This window comes from Herpailurus yagouaroundi, unplaced genomic scaffold, assembly GCF_014898765.1.
Source record: "Herpailurus yagouaroundi ecotype Mexico unplaced genomic scaffold, PumYag 201, whole genome shotgun sequence".
Classification (NCBI taxonomy): domain Eukaryota; kingdom Metazoa; phylum Chordata; class Mammalia; order Carnivora; family Felidae; genus Herpailurus; species Herpailurus yagouaroundi.
The window spans coordinates 609,018-629,707 of NW_024412432.1; the positions used below are offsets into that span (position 1 = coordinate 609,018).

At 36.4% G+C, this 20,690-nt stretch overlaps 1 protein-coding gene across 1 annotated transcript in view; it reads left to right on the forward strand.

Annotated features, from left to right (window-relative positions):
• ZNF782 (zinc finger protein 782) overlaps nt 1-8,787 on the forward strand; it is an 82,817-nt gene extending 74,030 nt beyond the window's left edge. The window contains exon 5 of the mRNA XM_040450191.1: nt 5,465-8,787. Within this exon, the coding sequence (XP_040306125.1) occupies nt 5,465-7,335 (1,871 nt within the window). The 3' untranslated portion in view covers nt 7,336-8,787. The remainder of the gene's footprint in view (nt 1-5,464) is intronic.
• Nucleotides 8,788-20,690: the final 11,903 nt, after the last annotated feature.

Below are 20,690 nucleotides of genomic sequence, written 5' to 3' on the forward strand. Positions count from 1 at the left end.
GTACAAAGTGATGAGCTAGAAGTGAGCAGTTTGAAACATTTTGCAGTACTGTCCTTTTTACAGGCTTTTACATTTGAAATTGTAAAAATAATAGATCTAATAAAATGTGGAAGGGGCCAGCTAACACAAGGAATGGATTAAGCATGTTTATATTCTTACCTTTAAAAGATGGGAGCTAAGTATCCCATTTGAAGCTGAAAAGTAACGAATTTTGCATACTTAACAGTAAAAAAGATAGAAACTAAAGTTAATAAAACAACTAAACTTGAGAGTCAGCAGATCAGAAAAGAGAAAGGAATGATAATTATTTTTTAATGTTTATTTATTTTGAGAGAGAGAAAGAGACAGAGTGTGAGTGGGGGAGGGGCAGAGAGAGGGAGACACAGAATCTGAAGCAGACTACAGGCTCTAAGCTGTCAGCACAGAGCACAATGTGGGGCTCAAACCATGGGCTGAAGACCACGAGATCATGACCTGAGGCGAAGTTGGATGCTAAACCGACTGAGCCACCCAGGTGCCCCAGGAACCATGATGTCTTTCAATTTTTTTAATGTTTATTTATTTTTGAGAGAGAATGAGCAGTGGAGAGTCAAAGAGGGAGGGAGACACAGAATCTGAAGCAGGCTCCAGGCTCCAGGCTCTAAGCTGTCAGGCCGACATGAACTGTGAGATCATGACCTGAGCCAAAGTCAGATGCTTAACCAACCAAGCCATCTAGGCACCCCAGGAACTATAATTTTATCATTATATAATAATTAATTACTAGCAGCCATCTAAATAAATAGATGATTAAGGAATTACATAATGTAATTGGAAAGGATAATTCCTGGAGCAAACTGCATCCTTCCTAATTATTAGAAGTTAAACGTGTTTGAGCAAAGATAGAAAAGTTTCTTATAAAGCTGTATAAAGAGTCCCCGATAAATTGTGTGTCAACTATACTTCAATTAAAAAAAAAAAAAGTCCCCAGGACAACCACTACATTCACTGGTTCTCTTACTCAGCATATAGTCATACTCATAGCTAAGATTTATAAAGTGAAATGATTGGTACAAAGCAAAATTAGCAAAGAGAAAATGGACAAAGTCCAGAGGAAACAGGTGCAAGCTTCCATCGCCCCAGCAATGAATGTGGCAACACATGTGAAATGTTGTCTACCTGGAAAGTTCATTAGCGACTAGGTTCTTGGGAACCATTTCAAAATCTAAATTCCCAGATGCCAGCCAAGGATTAATCTTGCAAGCACACCTTCTAAGGTAATAATCTCAGGCCTGCTGTGTTAAGTGTTCTGCACAAAAGCTATGCAAATATACTATCTAATATACAGTAAGGTAAATCTATCTGCCATATCAACTAATATGTGAATGAATTAAATTCACCTATTAAGATAACATGCCACCAGATTGTATCAGAGATATGCCTAAAAAGTAACATACAAAGTTTGAAGTATAGTCATGAATTGTTAAGCCCAAAATGTAAAATAAGATCACGTCAAAAACAGAGAAGAAAAAGGACAGTTTGATAAAGCTAAAAAAGATCATGTTTAAAGGATATGTGAAAGTTTTGAATATTGGTGCACCAAATAGATTATCAAGATTCAAAACAAGAAACAGCAAGAGTTATAAGGAGAAGCAGGTGTACATTAGATGCAGTAGACTTTAATATGCCTCTCTGATTTCATACCAGACCCAGTGGAGTCTAGAATAGTGCTCAGGAAACTATCCCTAGGTCATATCCTGCCTGCAGCTTTTTTTTGGTAAAGAAACACAGCCATATCCATTTGTTTATGTATTCACACTGCAGAGTTGAGTAACATGGGTTTGAACTGCACAGGTTTTCTTCTATGTGGATTTTTTGTTCAATAAATACAGTACAGCACTATAAATGTATTTGCCCTTTCTTATGATTTTCTTAATATTTTCTTTTCTGTAGCTAACTTCATTGTATGAATACAGTATATAAAAAAGAATACAGGGTATAATAATGTGACATACAAAACGTGTTAATTGACTTTATGTTATTGGTATGGCTTCTGGTCAACAGCAGGCTATTAATAGTTAAGTTTTTGGTGAGTCAAAAATTGTAATGCAGATTTTCAACTACGTCGTGGGGTGGGGGTGGAAGTTGGTGCCCCTAAACCCCATGTTGTTCAAGAGTTAACTATAATTGCAACAGAGACTACATGACCAGCAAAGCCTGACACATTTATTCTCTGGCCTTTTACAGAGAAAGTTTGCCAACCTCTGATCTAGAAAGTATAAATAGCATACTTTATAAAATGAGTCTATTAAGTGTTTTTCAAAACTCTACTCTGAAAACAAAAAATAAACCTGCTTTTAAATGACTTTGGAATATTGAGAAAATGTACAAGCATTTTAGACAAACATCAATAAATTCCACAAGGTAGAGACACTGTTGTTTAGTAACACTGTAAATTGCAAACAATATGAGAAAAGTTAAAATTCCTCTATCTTAAAATCAGTGATGAATATATATCTTAAAAACCTATTTTATCGGGGCACCTAGGTGGCTCAGTCAGTTAAGCACCTGACTCTTGATTTCTGCTTAGGTCATGATCTCACACTTCACGAGTTCTAGCCCTGCACTGTCAGTGCAGAGCCTGCTTGGGATTCTTTTTCTCTCCTTCTGTCTCTGCCCCTTCCCTGTATTCCCTCATGCTCCCTCTCTCAAAAATAAATCAATAAACTTAAAACCTGTTTTACCAAAAGGTAAATCAAAATTATACAATATCCAGAAAATTTTTTTAATGAAAAACATGTTTTAATTACAAACTTTGGACTGTAGATAAAGCAGTGCAGAATTTTTAGTATCATATACAGTTGACCTTGAACAACACAGATTTGAACTTCATTGATCTCCTTATACATGGATTTGTTTTTTCAATAAATACAGTACAGTACTATAGATATATTTTTTTTCTTAATAACATTTTCTTCTCTCTAGCTTACTTTATTATAAGAATACAGTATATAATACATGTAACTTACAAAATATGTGTTAATCAACTGTTTATCTTATTGGTAAGGCTTCTGTCCAATAGGACTATTAGGAAAGTTTTTGGGGAGTCAGAAATTATACACAGATTTTTCAACTGCAAGTGGGAGTCAACACCCCTAAGCCCTGTGTTGTTCAAGGGTCAAATGTACTTATTTTAACAAGTGAGAGAGTTGTAAAAGAAATCTTAAGTAAAGCAAAAGATATAATAAAAACTATAATGGTATAAATTATAAAGCAAAAGGTAGTTTTGGAATAAAAATAAATAATGTAGCTAACCTCGGCCAGAAAAAGGAAAGAAAGCACATTACTCATAAAATTTGGAACAGATTCCTATTTCTGAAAAATAACCTTGGAATACTTTAGCCTATACTTTATCTCTTACTTTTGTAAACTTCTAACCCATTTGATGGATGTGTCAAAGATAATGAGATATCTGTGCCAGATAGCATATGGTTATCAAATGAGATCCCCTCGCCCCCAAAAGGATGGTCTGTTTTATTTTTCCTTACTCTGGTATGTATATATATATATATATATATATATATATATATATATATATATACACATCATATGATAAATATTTTTTAATAACATTGTGGATTGATTCCAAACCCAGGTGGAGATAAGTATTTCATATTTATTCATACAGAAGACATTCATAAATGCAATGCCCAAGTAAAATTTCTGGGACTTTTGAATTCTCAGTTGTAGGTCAGCAATTGATCTGAGCCCTTATATGTGCAGAGCTCTCTAGGTAATTCTCTAGGTAATTCTGAGGCACACTGCTTTTTATGGACCACTGACTTTACATCAGAGAAGGATCCAAAGAATATCACAGTGAGGGTTTCATTTTGGAAAAGTGAGCAAAACTACATAAAATATATTTCATATCATATAAGGTGCTGTTAATTAAAAAATGAACCAGTATTATAAGTACATCCAAGAAAAAGAAAATGCTGCTGATTTAACTATGGACTTGCCATCAATTTTAAGATGCCTCCTGATTTCAGTTATGGTAATTTGCTTTAAAAATCATGGGTCACGATGGGTGCTCTCTATATCCCTTGTTAAAATGAATGATATAGGCAGAATGATACTTCTGTCAGATTTTAAAATAAATGTTGCTTAAATTTGTGAGATATTAGAGGCCTTTTTGTTGATGTTGTTGTTAAGTTTGGGGAAGATAGCTTTGCTGTGCCTGAAGGACATCTAGATTCTATATAGTCCTAAGGCTAGAATGGAGGGTAATTTACGGAAACTTATAAATATAAAATTATATGGAAATGAACCAAGTAATGGGGACTGATATCTTATCAAGATTAGAGCAGAAGATACTGTGAACTGGTAGAATGATAGCCAGAACACATAATGTTCATGCAGTTAATGTGAAACTTTCTTTCCCTAAATCACTTAAATCTTTCATCTCTTGGTCCCTAGGGCACTGTTTTCAAGGCCTTCACATATTTTTACAATAGGCCTGACATTTTTGCTAGAAGTGTGGGTAGAAGCAGGAAAATAAATGTTAAATATGCACAGGAAACATATGGTAAATAAATACAAAAGATACTTGTTTTTAGGGCCAGTTTGGAACATGATCCTTTAAGTTCTTGTGGTCAAAAAAAAAAAAAAAAAAAAAACCTAGATATGCTGAAAAACAGAATCAAGGATTGAGCAAGCAAGGTATTTTGGGGGAAATTATGAGCAAGCACATTGAAAAGAGAAAAGTTAAAGTTTGATGACCAAGAGATAGTCAGTATTGAACAACTCTGATATACCAAGGTATGAGAACCAGGATAGAGCAGTGATTCCCAATATAGATGGAAAATTACTTAACTCCCATCATTTTTTCTTTTCATACTTCTACTGATACACTTGTTTCTGAATGATATACAGAGAGAATAAAAGCATGACAAGTAGAATTATTTTTTTCACCATGAGGAATTTGGTGCCATTATAAGTTTATTTTAGTGTTGTTGTATAGACTGGAAAAAATGGAGCTCCAACTGGAATCATATAGACTAATGATTATGCTCCCATTGCAATCTGTATTTCACGAAGAACCTAGACTCTGGTATTTTTTCCTAATGCATATTCTATGTCAGATAAATCCACTGAAGGCCTTTAATCTATTTAATGCCATAATCTTTGCTAAATTCATCCCATTCTCTGTTTTTTTCTGTTCTTTTCTGTTTCCAAGATCCATCTCTCTTGAATATATTCTCCATTCTCAGTTTTTCCTTTCCTTTATATCTTCTTCTTATTTATTTCTAATTACTTCTCTTTTTCTACTACAAAAAAGAGAGAATATGCACTTGGAATTACTGTATTGTTGCAAAACTTAGCCAGAAACCAAGGAGTCAAATACATAATAGGGCATGTATCTTTATGTCCCATTCCATAAGTGTGTTAAATATCATAAAGTATTTTTAATTTTCTCATTTTTTAGAAGAATACCAACCTAATCAACTCTCAGAGAAGAGCCTAGAAAACCAAGGCAAATATTTGTGGCAAGTTTTATTCACCAACAGATCATTGACTACAGAGAAAGAGTTTTCAGGAAAACCATGTAATCTGGACATAAACAATTTAACTCCAAGAACAATGCCCTATAAATTTGACAGTACAGGACCTGCTTACCTACATCTCAGCTCAGTGGCTCCACATTGTCAGTATTCAAGAAAGAAGGCTCATGAGCTTAATGTATGTGAGAAATGGCTCCTCAGTATTAAAGAGGGAAGAACTAATACTGGAGAGAAGTCTTTTGTTTGTAATAAAAACGTGAAAGCCTTTAGTCATAAAGAGAAGGTTACTCAGTATCAGACAATTCAGACTTTGCAGCAAGCTTCTGAATACAATGAATGTGGAAAAGCTTTCCTTGAAAAGACTGTCCTCATTACATCTAAGAGTACCCACCCAAAAGTGAAATCTTATAAATTTAATAAATTTGGGGGAAAACAATGTGATAAGTCAACTTTTATGGTCTCTCATAGCAATAATCCAGAGGAGAAGAGTCATTATGAGCTTAATGAATATGAATGTACTGAAAACAGAAATAATTTCAGTAGGGTCACTCAGAAAACTGACACAGAAGGGAAATCTTTCAACCAAAAATCACAAATTAGAGAACATCAGAAAATTCACATAGGAGTGAAACCCTTTGAATATGGAAAGAATTTCAACCGTAATTCAGCCCTCCCAGTGCATCAGAGAACTCACACAACAGACAGATCTGATTGTGACACATGTACAGAGACATTAGTTTGTCAGTCAGCTTTCAACATACATCAGAGATCTCCCATAACAGAGAAACCATATGAATGTAATGAATGTGGAAAATCCTGTTCTATGAATTCATTTTTGATTCAGTCTCTAGCAAGTCACACAGGGGAGAAACCCTATGAATGTCACACATGTGGGAAAGCTTTCAGTGAGAAGTCACGCCTAAGAAAACATCAGAGAACTCACACAGGAGAGAAACCATATAAATGTGATGGTTGTGAGAAGGCTTTCAGTGCAAAGTCAGGCCTAAGAATACATCAGAGAACTCACACAGGGGAGAAACCTTATGAATGTAATGAATGTGGGAAATCTTTCAACTACAAGTCAATCCTCATAGTACATCAGAGAACTCACACAGGGGAGAAACCTTTTGAATGTAATGAATGTGGAAAATCTTTCAGCCACATGTCAGGCCTAAGGAATCATCGGAGAACTCACACAGGGGAAAGACCTTATAAATGCGATGAATGTGGGAAGGCTTTCAAACTGAAGTCAGGTCTAAGAAAACATCACAGAACTCACACAGGAGAGAAGCCCTATAAATGCAATCAATGTGGGAAAGCTTTTGGTCAAAAATCACAACTCAGAGGACATCATAGAATTCACACAGGGGAGAAACCCTACAAATGTAATCATTGTGGGGAAGCTTTCAGCCAGAAATCAAACCTCAGAGTGCATCACAGAACTCACACTGGGGAGAAACCCTATAAATGTGATGAGTGTGGAAAAACTTTCAGGCAGAAATCAAATCTCAGAGGACATCAGAGAACTCACACAGGGGAGAAACCCTATGAATGTAATGAGTGTGGAAAAGCTTTCAGCGAGAAATCGGTCCTAAGAAAACATCAGAGAACTCACACAGGGGAAAAACCCTATAATTGTAATCACTGTGGAGAAGCTTTCAGCCAGAAGTCAAACCTCAGAGTCCATCAGAGAACTCACACAGGGGAAAAACCCTATAAATGTGATAAATGTGGGAAAACTTTCAGCCAGAAATCAAGCCTTAGAGAACATCAGAAAGCCCACACAGGGAGTTAAACATATGAATGTTAAGAATATGGAAAAACTTTGAGCCAGAAATCAAATCTCACAATACAAAAGAGAAAGAATCCCTATGAATACAATCAACACTTGCAAGTTCCTCTGTAAGATACCAACCTTCACAAACATCAGAGAACTTAACAGGACAGAAATTCTTGGAATATATTTTCTGTGGGCAGTCTTTCACCCAGAGTGCAGTCCTCATTATGGATCAGAGAACTCAGCCAGCAAAGAAAATGTAAAGATAATGAATGTGAAAAATACTCTGTACTCAACCCTCAGAAAAATCACACTGCAGAAAAGCTCTGGGAATGTATAAAAATGTGAAAGCTTTGTATCAGTAATCAAAACTTCCTCATCATCAGAGAAATGATTCAGTGGGAAACCTGAGAATGTAATAAGTGTTGGATAACCTTTAGCCAAAAGTCAGCTTTCTTAGTACAACAGAAAATATATAGAGACTAGAGATCTAATCAATAAAAAAAAATGAGGCAATGGATGTGAGAATACTTATATTATAAATCAACCCTCAATTTGACTTACACAGAAGTAATCCCCGTATGCCATAATGACTAGTAATTGTTCACAAAAACAAAAAACAAAAAAAACCCACCATTTCCTCTCTCCCTCATGCCACACCTAATCTAAATTTCTCAACTAGTGCCACCCAAATGGGGTCATGTTAGTAATCTCTGGCTAGTGGAATATGGGGATCATTGACAAGCCTCGTTGAAAACATCCCTCAAATTCCCAATGTTTTCTCCTGTCCCTTATCATAATGGAGTGGAGATTGCCCTCAGTGAAACCATGGGGGTCATATGCTGAAAATGGGAGAGTACAAGATGGAAGGAAACAGAAAAAGAGTGACTGGAATAGAGTTTTCTCCTCCATGTACACAGACTTTTTGCGGCAAGGAAATAAACTTGTTATCTGCTGAGTTACAGATTTGAGTATACTTAATACTGACATATACTCACCAACCCTCAGTAAAGCCTATGAATATGATTTCTGTGGATATCTGAACCCAACGTATATCAGAAACCTGACACAGGAGAAACCCCTGACAACATCCTGAATGACCATAGTTTATATCCACAACTCTTCATCAGTCAGGTAAATATCAGTGGAAGAAATCCAACATTTGAATATATATAGGAAATCCTTTACCAAAAAAAAAAAAATGGTTTCTTATTAAATATCTGATAATTGAATTGTAAATGTATGAAAGTTTTCAACAAGTCATCAAACTTTAATCTCTCTCAGAATGTGTTACAAGGAAAATCTATCAATTTGAGAAAGGTAAGTAATGGTGTTTACTTAGACATTGTTCTATGAGACTGTTATTTCATATCTATTATTAAGACAGTTACTGAAACATAACAGTGTTGATACAAGATTCACTAGAATAATAAGCTTTAAAAGAATAAGAAATAAATTGCATAAACTGAACAGCATTGAATGTATGTGATTATTTTCTGAGTTCTCTAATTTTTGTGTGGGTTTGTATACATGCATACCACTTACCAGGTGTTAGTTAATATGTATACTGGAACTCTACATCATTGTAGTATAATTATGTACCTTGCTCATTAACTATTCTGACATCAGCTACGTTTTGCCACATAGAGATTAATAACAAATAAACCTTTTACAGAAAGTATCTGAAAAGTGAGAATCCCATACTACATGTACATATAGGAAAGGCCATTGTTACTAACAGTCTCTTCAAAGAAGCCAAACAACATTTTCTGTGTACTTTTGTATTATCTCGGGGTCACCAAAACATTTAAGCACATTTAACCATACACACACACACACACATCTTCATTGTCACTGATTGTTTTCTCAGAAGTGTCAAGTATACTGAGGAGCCCTTTGTAGGCATTCTTTACTTATGATACTGTGCTTTTTATTTCAAACACTTAAATTTTATTAAACTTTCCATATTTCTGCTGAAATAACCTATCTGATCTTGGATGTTGTCTAGCTTTTCTATTAGAGTCGTTCTGTATGGCATTTGGCATTCTCTGGCTCAGTTAAGCAACTGCTTGAGCCCTTGCTTCCTTCTCCCTGCAGGCACCTAGCTCTCCAGACTGTGGGGGTTTTTTGTCCTAAAATGTCAGATGTCTGATGCTTTCAAGAAAACTTGTTAAATTAAATTCTGCCTAGCTGGGGTTTTTTTGTTTTGTTTTATGGATGGGAGCAGTGCTCTTTCCTGCTCTCTACTTACCTGAGCTAAAACTGAAAGTTGTCACTGGATTTTGATAAATGTTCCAGCATAATTTGATGGGGAAAGGATCAAAAATGGTGAGAAAATAACTGGATATTCATCTATTTTAAATGTACCTGGATGTTTACATCATAATTAAATATTTATTAAAAAATGAAACAGACCTAAACAAAATAGCTAACAGTACAAAATTTGTTAGAAAACAGAGAAAAAAGTAACTTCACTTTGAGACCAGATTTTTAAGATGTAACAAAAAGTATGAAACAGCAAAGCAAAAAACTTGGAGTTTATGAAAATTTAAAGTGCTTTTCAAGATTTTATTATGAAAATGGAGAAAAACACAGATTAGGAGAAAATGTCTCAAATAGATCTGACAATTATATCTGACAAAGGACCTGTATCCATGATATGTAAAGAATATTAATAAAAAAGAATTTTTATAATGCAACAATAATACAAACAACCTAGGTAAAATGGGCAGAACAGGAAGACAGTTCACAAAAGAAGATATATAGATAGCTAATAAATACTAGAAAAGATGTCCAAAGCTTCAGTAATCAAGAAAGTGCAAATTAAAATTGTAATGCGATAGCATTGCAGTTCTTTTGATAGTTCCTTATAAAGTTAACAATATTACACCTACAACCAACAATTTCAGGTCTAGATATTTACCCCCAAAGAAACATAAAAAACTATACCAAAAACTTTTTGATAGTTTTTTTTAAAGAATTTTATTAAGATATTCATGGAACTTTTATGCATAATAGCCCCAAATTAACCAAAATGTTCATCAATAGATAAATGTGTGTAAACAGTGATATTACCTTACAATGGAATAGCACTCAGCAATACAAATAACTACTAATGGATGTATCAACATTGATAAATCTCAATGAGATTAGACTGGGAAAAGAAGCCAAGCACAAGAATGTAGAACTCTATGATCTCAATTAATGAAATTCAAGAGAAGACATCTAATCTAGAGTGATAGGAAGCAGATCATTGGTTCCCAAGAGTGGAGGGTGAGTGACTGGGTAGAGGAACAAAGGAATGTTTTAGTGTGATGGAATATTCTATATTTAGATTATCTTTGTCTAGTATAGGAGCACCTGGATGGCTCAGTCGGGTAAGCGTACGACTTCAGCTCAGGTCATGATCTCACAGTTCATGAGTTCGAGCCCCATGTCAGGCTCTGTGCTGACAGCTCAGAACCCAGAGCCTTCTTCAGATTCTGTGTCTCCCTCTCTCTGCCCCTCCCCCTCTCATGCTCTCTCTCAAAAAATGAATAAACAGGGGCGCCTGGGTGGCGCAGTCGGTTAAGCGTCCGACTTCAGCCAGGTCACGATCTCGCGGTCCGTGAGTTCGAGCCCCGCGTCGGGCTCTGGGCTGATGGCTCAGAGCCTGGAGCCTGTTTCCGATTCTGTGTCTCCCTCTCTCTCTGCCCCTCGCCCGTTCATGCTCTGTCTCTCTCTGTCCCAAAAATAAATAAACATTGGAAAAAAATTAAAAAAAAATGAATAAACATTAAAAAAAAAAGATACACCCATACAATGGAATAATATGCAGTTGAGGAAAAAGATGAGCTAGTTTTACATATTTTTCCCAAAGAGCATGGCCATAAAACAATGTAAGTATAAAAGCAAGCTGTAATTGAATATTTTTTGCTCATATTTTGGGTTTTTTGAAAAATGTGTTTGTGTTTTCAGGACTGCACTGAAATCAGTCTAGAAAGCTAAACTCCATTTAACAGAGTGGGGAGGAGAAGGTGAGGAAGTTGTCATTTTCCATCAGTTACTGTTTTGGCTTTGTTTGAATAGTGCCTCTTTATAAATGAAAAATAAAGTGGTTTAGACTTTCACTTTTGCCTTGGAGATGCAGAAAGCTGAAAGTGTCACTCCCACACTAAAAGCAAGGAGCTTGCAGGAAAAAAACAGAACTTGAGCATTTGTTTAACAAGGGCACCTGTTACAAAGACACCATTTAAACCTGAGAGATTCAGCTTTATTTTTTAATTGAAAGGCTGAAGACTGAGATGGGCTATGGTAAGAATGTGAAGCATTCACATGGAGTCCCCATACATGGGGGTTTACACTGTCAGATTTTTCTTTACAGACTTCACCAGGTGCTCACAGAGATTACCTGAGAGACCCTTACTCTACCCAGGCCATCTTCCCTATCTTCCCTGTGGAACAAAAGCCTAATTCTTCAAGAAATATTGTAACAAAAATGGTAGCCTTGGGGCTCTGGTGGAAACCGACTGCAGCTGACTAACTAAAAGATATAACACCACAACAGAAGAAAAAAATCTTGGGGTGCCTGGGTGGTTCAGTCAGTTAAGTGGCCGACTATTGATTTCTGCCTGGGTCATGATTTCAGAGTTCCTGAGCCCTGCATTGAGCTCCATGCTGAGAGCACAGAGCCTACTTGGTATTCTCTTTCTCTCCCTCTCTCTCTGCCCCTCCCCTGCTCATGCTCTCCCTCTCAAAATAAAGGAGGAGGGAGAAATACAAGTGAGGCCTACCATACTGGAGAGGTAGAGTACTTGTGAAAGCCATACACCTGAGACCCAGGTTCATAGTGCATGCATGAGACTGAAGCCTAACCTGAACATCATAGAACATACTCACTACAACACTAACAAGCATCTCATACAAGTAACAGTGGCATATGGATGGAAGAACTACAAGAGACATTCTCTCTGGGGAGCAGTGCAAAGGGAAGACTGAAGGCAAACTGGGGACCAATACTGAGAATTTTCTGGCAACTTAGCCCACACCCTAAACACAAGTTACCACTAGTGTCCTTATGGTGCACTGAGAATAAACTACAGCAGTGAGAAACTTCAAACCCACCCAGCTGCTGACTAGATGAACATAAAACCCCACATTAAAGGCCTAGGAGAAGGAAGGGTGTGCTCATCTCCCAGCATTAATGTTTGAAATGTCCATCTTTAAATTAAAAAGTATGAAACATGCAAAAACGCAAGAAAACACACAGTTGGAAAATACAAAGCAGTGATCAGAAAAAAATTCAGATGAAGTTGGTACTATTAGGAAATTTAAAGTGTGAATAATAATAAAGACAATATTGGAAAAGGTACACAACATGCAAATTGGAGAATTTCAGAAGAGAGAAAAAACTATTAAGAATGGGATGCAGGGGCGCCTGGGTGGCGCAGTCGGTTAAGCGTCCGACTTCAGTCAGGTCACGATCTCGCGGTCCGTGGGTTCGAGCCCCGCGTCAGGCTCTGGGCTGATGGCTCAGAGCCTGGAGCCTGTTTCCGATTCTGTGTCTCCCTCTCTCTCTGCCCCTCCCCGTTCATGCTCTGTCTCTCTCTGTCCCAAAAATAAATAAAAGTTGAAAAAAAATTAAAAAAAAATGGGATGCAGTACTAGAAATAAAAAAAAAAAATAGTAACAGATAACACATCAGTAGACTTAACAAAATTCAGGAAAGAATCAATGAATTTGAGAAAAAAAGAGTGAAAGAAAAAACAGAACCACCAAGACCTATGGGGCAATATCAAACAGTCTACTATATACTTATTTGGAATCCCAGAAGAAGAAAAAACAAGACAGAAGAAATGTGTACTGTAAGAAAGAGCCTGACAGCTTTGTTTATTGTAAGTTGCTTGACATTAAGCTTTTGATTGCTACAGCATCCCTTTCAGACATCCATCTCAAATAAACACGTTGCCAGATACACAACTGGATAAAGGGCCAGACCACCCAACCCATGAATTTCCCCTTTTTATTTTTTTAAATTCGTTTTTAAGTTTATTTATTTTTGAAAAAGAGAAAGAGCAGGGAAGGGCCAGAGAGAGGGAGACAGAGGATCAGAAGCAGGCTCCGTGACAACAGAGAGCCTGATGCAGGGCTCGAACTCACAAACCATGAGATCATGAGCCCAGCTGAAGTTGGACTCAAACTGACTAGGCCACCCAGGTGCCCTTCCCCTTTTTAGAAAGCTCTGAGTAACCTAGATAACGGACCATTTGAGTGACCATGCTTTTCCCTTCCCACACCCTAATTCCCACTCTTGTTTTAAATTCACCAATAAAGAGTGAACTTGTGAAACCCTAGGCAACCCACCCTCAACCCCAATATAAAGCAGAACCCTAAGTCCCTGCTCTCTCTCTTGCTCACCCTCCCTTTCTCTCTCCCACCCTCACCCCTGCAACCTCACCATTTGGCCCCAGGCATGCCATATATCCTCCAGGAATTGTAATAAACCTTGCTTTTTTCAAAGTTACCTGATGGTTGTTTCTGTGGTGTGTCTTGCAACCAAAAGAACCACAGAGGTTCTATAGTCTATTAAATGTACAACAGCATTATGTGTAAAAAAAAAAAAAAAAATTTACACACCCTTATTTTAAAGATATTTTATTGCTAAAAACCAGCTTTCAGTGAGTCATAATCACTGATCACAGATCACCATAACAAACAAACAATAAAAAGGTTTGAAATATTGTGAGAATTATCAAAATGTGACACAGAGACACAAAGTGAGCAAATGTTATTGGGAAAACAGCATCAATTGACTTACTTGATGTAGGGTTACCACAAACCTTCAATTTATGGGGAGGGGGGTGCAGGGAATGCAGTATCTATATAGCGCAAAAAACTGAAGTGCAATAAAATGAATTATGCCCATATGTATTTCATTGGCTGAAATGCACCATAGGCCACTCCTGAGTCCACTGGGGCAGGAAAATATTAACTGTAACTGATAAATTGCTAGAGGCTAAGTATGAACAAATCTGAAGAGTTTTAAAAGCTTCAGAGGGGCACCTGGGTCGCTCAGTTGGTTGAGCGTCCGACTTCAGCTCAGGTCATGATCTCGCAGTCTGTGACTTTGAGCCCTGCGTCAGGCTCTGTGCTGACAGCTCAAGAGCCTGGAGCCTGCTTCCGATTCTGTGTCTCCCTCTCTCTCTGCCCTTCCCCCGCTCATGCTCTCTCTCTCTCTCAGTCAAAAATAAATAAAACATTAAAAAAAAAAGCTTCAGAGGGAGGGCACAGTCTTAGGGGAGCGTTTTTTTGCAAGTTTTCCTCCATTAGTTCTATCAGATTCTCACAGTGAAGATTGGAGAAAGTCCTCTCATGCTTCACTCAGGGGAAAGAGAAAAGTAGTAGCTATTTTGCAACAAGCCAGAGCATTCTGTTCATCCTAATATAGTCTGCCCTCAAAGGAAACTATTTTACCAAAGCCTAATCTGTAGAGATTTTATCAGAAACTTAACTGACTTGTGGAGAAATACCCAACTCCAGCCTCCTCCAGCCATCCTGATGCACCTCAAGATGGAGAAGGGGACTAATAAGCACCTATGAAGTACACTTGTAGTACACACTCCAGGTGTACAGGTTCACTGAAAATTTAACTGAGACCTAATAATTATAGGACTTTAGAATACTTCCTCTCTCCCACTTTATCACAACATGACCAAAGGCCTATGTACCAGAGTTCTTTACATCCAGTACATCTTATCTGGCTTTTAACAAAAATTTGCAAGGCATATTGAAAACAAAAACAAAAACAAAACACTGTTTGAAGGGAAAAAGCAAGCACAAGAAGCAGCTAGATATGGGAGGAGTATTGAAATTATCAGGCCAGCAATTTAACTATGACTAATATGCTAAAGACTCTAAAGGAAAAAAATATGCAACATGTAAGATCATCTGAGTAATGTAATCAAAAAGATAGAAATTGCAAGAAAAACTTCAAAAGAAATGCTAGAAATAAAACACACATATAAAAAATGTCTTTGATATACTCATTAGTGGACTAGACAAGGCTCAGGATATAATATCTGAGCTTGCAGATATATTAACAGAAACCTCCAGAACTAAAAACCAAAGAGAAAAAAAAAAAAAATGGAACAGAATATCCAAGAAATGTGGGACTATTACAAAATGGATAACATACTAATAATGGGAATACCAGAAGGAGGAGGAAGAGAAAAAGAAGCAAAAGAAATATTTGAAGTAATCATGACTGAGAATTTTCTCAAATTAATGTCAGACACCAAACCACAGATTCAGGAATCTCAGAGAACACAAAGCAAGATAAATGCCAAAAAACAAAAGCAAAACAACAATAACAACAAACATATACACAGGCATATAATATAACTCAGAAAATAAATGCTAAAGAAAAAAATCTTTAAGAAGTTTTTCTGAAAATCTGAAAGAAGCCAGAGGAGAAAACACTTTACCTATAGAGGAGCAAAGACAGGAATTACATCTGATTTCTCAGAAACCATGAAAGTAAGAAAAGAGTAGAATGAAATATTTAAAATGTTGAGAGAAAAAAACTCACAAACCTGGAATTCTGTATCCTGCAAAATTATCTTTCAAAAGTAAAGAAGAAATAAATACTTTTTTGAACAAACAAAAATTGATGAAATTTTTACCAGTAAGCCTGCCTAGCAAGAAATGCTAAACTTCTTAAGAGAGAAGAAAAAGTATATAAGCCATAATTCATATCTACATAAAGAGCATTAGAAAAGGAATGTGATAGTAAAATAAAAACTTTTATTTTTCTTACTCTTAATTGATCTAATATAACAATTTGCTCAAACTAATAGCAAAAATATATTAAATAAATTATAGTTTATATATAAGTAAAATGAATGATAGTATTATTATAAGCACCAGGAATGAGGAATCTAAAACATTTTGTTATTACAAGGCACTTTATCATGAAGTGATATATTAAAAGTGGACTTGGAATAGCTGTAAATGTACATTGCAAACTCTAGGGCAACCACTAACAAAAGTAAAAACAAACAAACAAAAAAAACCCCTGTAATTGATATGTCAAAAATGAGAGAAAATAGAATCATGTAAAATGTTCAATTAAAAACACAAGAGGCAGGGGCGCCTGGGTGGCTCAGCCAGTTAAACATCCTACTTTTGATTTTGGCTCAGGTCATGATCTCATGATTCACAGGATCAAGCCTCGCATCAGGCTCTGCGCTAACAGAATGGAGACTGCTTAGGATTCTCTCTCTCTCTCCTTCTGCCCCTCTCCCTTCTCATGTTTTCCCTCTCTAAATAAATAAACAAACAAACAAACACACAAAAGACAAAAATAGGAACAAAGAACAAAGGCAACAAATAGGAAACAATAACAAATATGGTAGATATTAATCCAATTGTATCAATAATTACTTTACATGTCAATTGCCTAAATATACCAATAAAAAGACAGAAATTGCCAGAGTGCATCATAAATATGATTCAACTATAGGTTGTCTACAAGAAACCCAATTTAAATGTAAAGGTACATATAAATTAAAAGTAAAGGGTTGGATGGGGCCCCTGGGTGGCTCAGTCGGTTGAGCATTGTACTTTAGCTCACGTCACGATCTATCTCACAGTTTGTGAGTTCCAGCCCCACACTGGGTTCTCTGCTGTCAGTGCAGACCCCACGTTGGATCCTCTGTCTCCTCTCTCTGCCCTTCCCCTGTTCTCTCTGTCTCTCAAAAATAAATAAACATTAAAAAAAAAAAAAAGAAAGAAAAAAGGATGGAGAAAGATATACCATGTTAACACTAATCAAGAGAACACTGCCAGGTGGCCGGCTGGCTGAGTTGGTGGAGCATGCAACTCTTGATCTCAGGGTTGTCAGTTCAAGCCCCCAGGTAAAGATTACTTTAAAAATAAAATATTAAAAAGAGAGAAAGAGAACACTGTAAGACCTGTATTAATTTAGACAGAGCAGACTTTAAAGCAAGGAAAATTATCAGGGATATAAAGGGACTTTATGTAATGATAAAGGGGTCAATTCTCTAAGAAGTCATAACATTCTTTAATGTGTATATACCTAGCAACAGGGAATTAAAATACATGAGGCAAAAACTGAAAGAACTAGGAGAAATAGATGAATCTACTATTACAGTTGGAGACTTCAATAGCCCTTTCTCAGAAATGGACAGAAAATCAGTAAAGACATAATTGAATTCAACAGCACCATGAATTAACTGATATAATTAACACCTACAGACTCATTTAACAACAGCAGAATACATATTCTTCTCTCAAGCTCATGTGAAACATTCAGTAAGATAGACCACATTCTACATCTAAAACACACATCAACAAATTTTAAAGAATAAAAATCACACAGTGTAATACCACAATGGAATTAAACTAGAAATCAGTATAGAAAGATAGCTGGGAAATTCCAAAATACTTGGAGATTAAGCAATACACTTCTAAATAACAGATGAGTCAAAGACGAACTCCTGGGACACCTGGGTGGCTCAGTTGGTTAAGTGTCTGACTCTTGATTTCAGCTCAGGTCATGACTTCATGATTTGTGAGATCAAGCCCCACATCAGGCTCTGAACTGACAGCACAGAGCCTGCTTGGGATTCTCTCTCTTCCTCTCTCTCTCTGCCCCACTTGTGTTCTATAAATAAATAAACAAACATTTAATGAAGAAGAAGACGGCATAAAAACACTCAGATCAATGGAACAGAATAGAGAACTCAGAAATGGACCCACAAATGTATGGCCAACTAATCTTTGACAAAGCAGGAAAGAATATCCACTGGAATAAAGACAGTCTCTTCAGCTAGTGGTGCTGGGAAAACTGGACAGCGACATGCAGAAAAATGAACCTGGAACACTTTCTTACACCATACACAAAAATAAACTCAAAATGGATGAAAGATCTAAATGTAAGACAGGAAGCCATCAAAATTCCCAAGGAGAAAGCAGGCAAAAACCTCTTTGACCTTGGCCGCAGCAACTTCTTACTCAACATGTCTCCAGAGGCAAGGGAAACAAAAGCAAAAATTAACTATTGGGACCTCATCAAAATAAAAAGCTCCTGCACAGCAAAGGAAACAATCAGCAAAACTAAAAGGCAACCAATGGAATGGGAGAAGATATTTGCAAACAACGTATCAAAGGGTTAGTATCCAAAATCTATAAAGAACTCAACACCCAAACTCAACACCCAAAAAACAAATAATCCAGTGAAGAAATGGGGGAAAGACATGAATAGACACTTCTCCAAAGACATCCAGATGGCCAACCGACACATGAAAAAATGCTCAACATCACTCATCATCAGGGAAATACAAATCAAAACCACAATGAGATACCACCTTACACCTGTCAGAATGGCTAACATTAACAACTCAGGCAACAACAGATGTTGGTGAGGATGTGGAGAAAGAGGATCTCTTTTGCATTGTTGGTGGCAATGCAAGCTGGTGCAGCCACTCTGGAAAACAGTATGGAGGTTCCTCAGAAAACTAAAAATAAAACTACCCTATGACCCAGCAATTGCACTACTAGGCGTTTATCCACAGGATACAGGTGTGTTGTTTCAAAGGGACACATTGCACCCCCATGTTTATAGCAGCACTATCAACAATAGCCAAAGTATGGAAAGAACACAAATGTCCATCCATGGATGAATGGATAAAGAAGAGGTGGTGTGTGTGTGTGTGTGTGTGTGTGTGTGTGTGTGTGTATACACATACATACATATATATATATACATACACACACACACACACAATGGAGTATTACTCAGCAATCAAAAAGAATGAAATCTTGCCATTTGCAACTACACGATGGAACTAGAGGGTATTATGCAAAGCGAATTGAGTCAGTTGGAGAAAGACATATATCATATAACTTCACTCATATGAGGACTTTAAGACACAGAACAGAAGAACACAGGGCAGGGAAGAAAAAATAATATAAAAACAGGGAGGGGGACAAAACACAAGAGACTCTTAAATATAGAGAACAAACAGGGTTATTGGAGGGGTTGTGGGAGGGGGGATGGGCTAAATGGGTAAGGGGCATTAAGGAATCTACTCCTGAAATCATTGTTGCACTATAAGCTAACTAACTTGGATGTAAATTTAAAAAAAGAAGATCTCTCAATAGAAATTTAAAAAATTTTTGAACTAAATGAAAATACAACTTAGCAAAATCAGGGGATGCAGTGAAAGTGTTTAGAGGGAATTTTGTAGCCTTTTATGAATATATTAGAAAAGAGGAAAGCTCTAAAATCAGTAATCTAAGATTCTACCTTAGAAAACTAGAAAAGGAAGAATAAATCTAAAGTAAGCAGAAGAAAAGAAGTAATTAGGACAGAAATCAATGAAATTGAAAACAGGAAGCCAACAGAGAAAAACAATGAAGACAAAAGCTGATTCATTTAAAAGATAAAATTGATTAACTTCTAGCCAGTCTAAAGAAAAAGAGAGAAGACACAAGTTACTAATATCAGAATTGAAAGGACATCACTACAGATACTGTGGACATTAAAAAGATATTAAAGGACTAGTATGAACAACTCACCCACAGATGTTATAACCTAGATGAAATGAACCAATTCCTCAAAACACAGAAGGTACCAAAATTCACACAAAAAAATAAACAACCAGGATAGGCCTAATATCTATTAAAGAAATTAACTTAATAATTACTAAACTTCAAAAACATAAAGCACCAGGCCCAGATGAGTTTACTGATGAATTCCTCCAAACACTTAAGAGATTATACCAATTCTTTACAATCTCTTCCAGAAGGCAGAAGCAGAGGGAATACATGCTATTCATTCCATGAGGACAGCATTACCCTAATACCAAAATCAGACAAGGACATTGCAAGAAAAGAAAACTGCTGACCAATATTTCTCATTAACATAAATGCCAAAATTATCAAAATATTAGCAAATTAAATCAAATGTATAAAAATAATTATATATACAACCAACTGGTTTATCCCAAATATGCAAGACTGGTTCCACATTTGAAAACCAATGTAACATAACATAATCCCTCATACCAACAAGCTAAAGAAAAAGATCACATGTTCATATCAGTAAATGCAGAAAGAGCATTTAACAAAATCCAATACCTATTCATGATAACTCTCAGCAAACTAGGAATACAGAGGAGTTTCCATAACTTGATAAACAAGATCTACAAAAAACCTACAGCTAACACCATACCTGATGGGAAGAAGCTTTCCCACTAAGATCAGGAGCAAAGCAAGGATGTCCCCTCTCACCACTCCTTTATGACATAATACTGGAAGTCCTAATAAATACAGTAATATAAGAAAAGGAAATAAAACTTGCTGATTGGAAA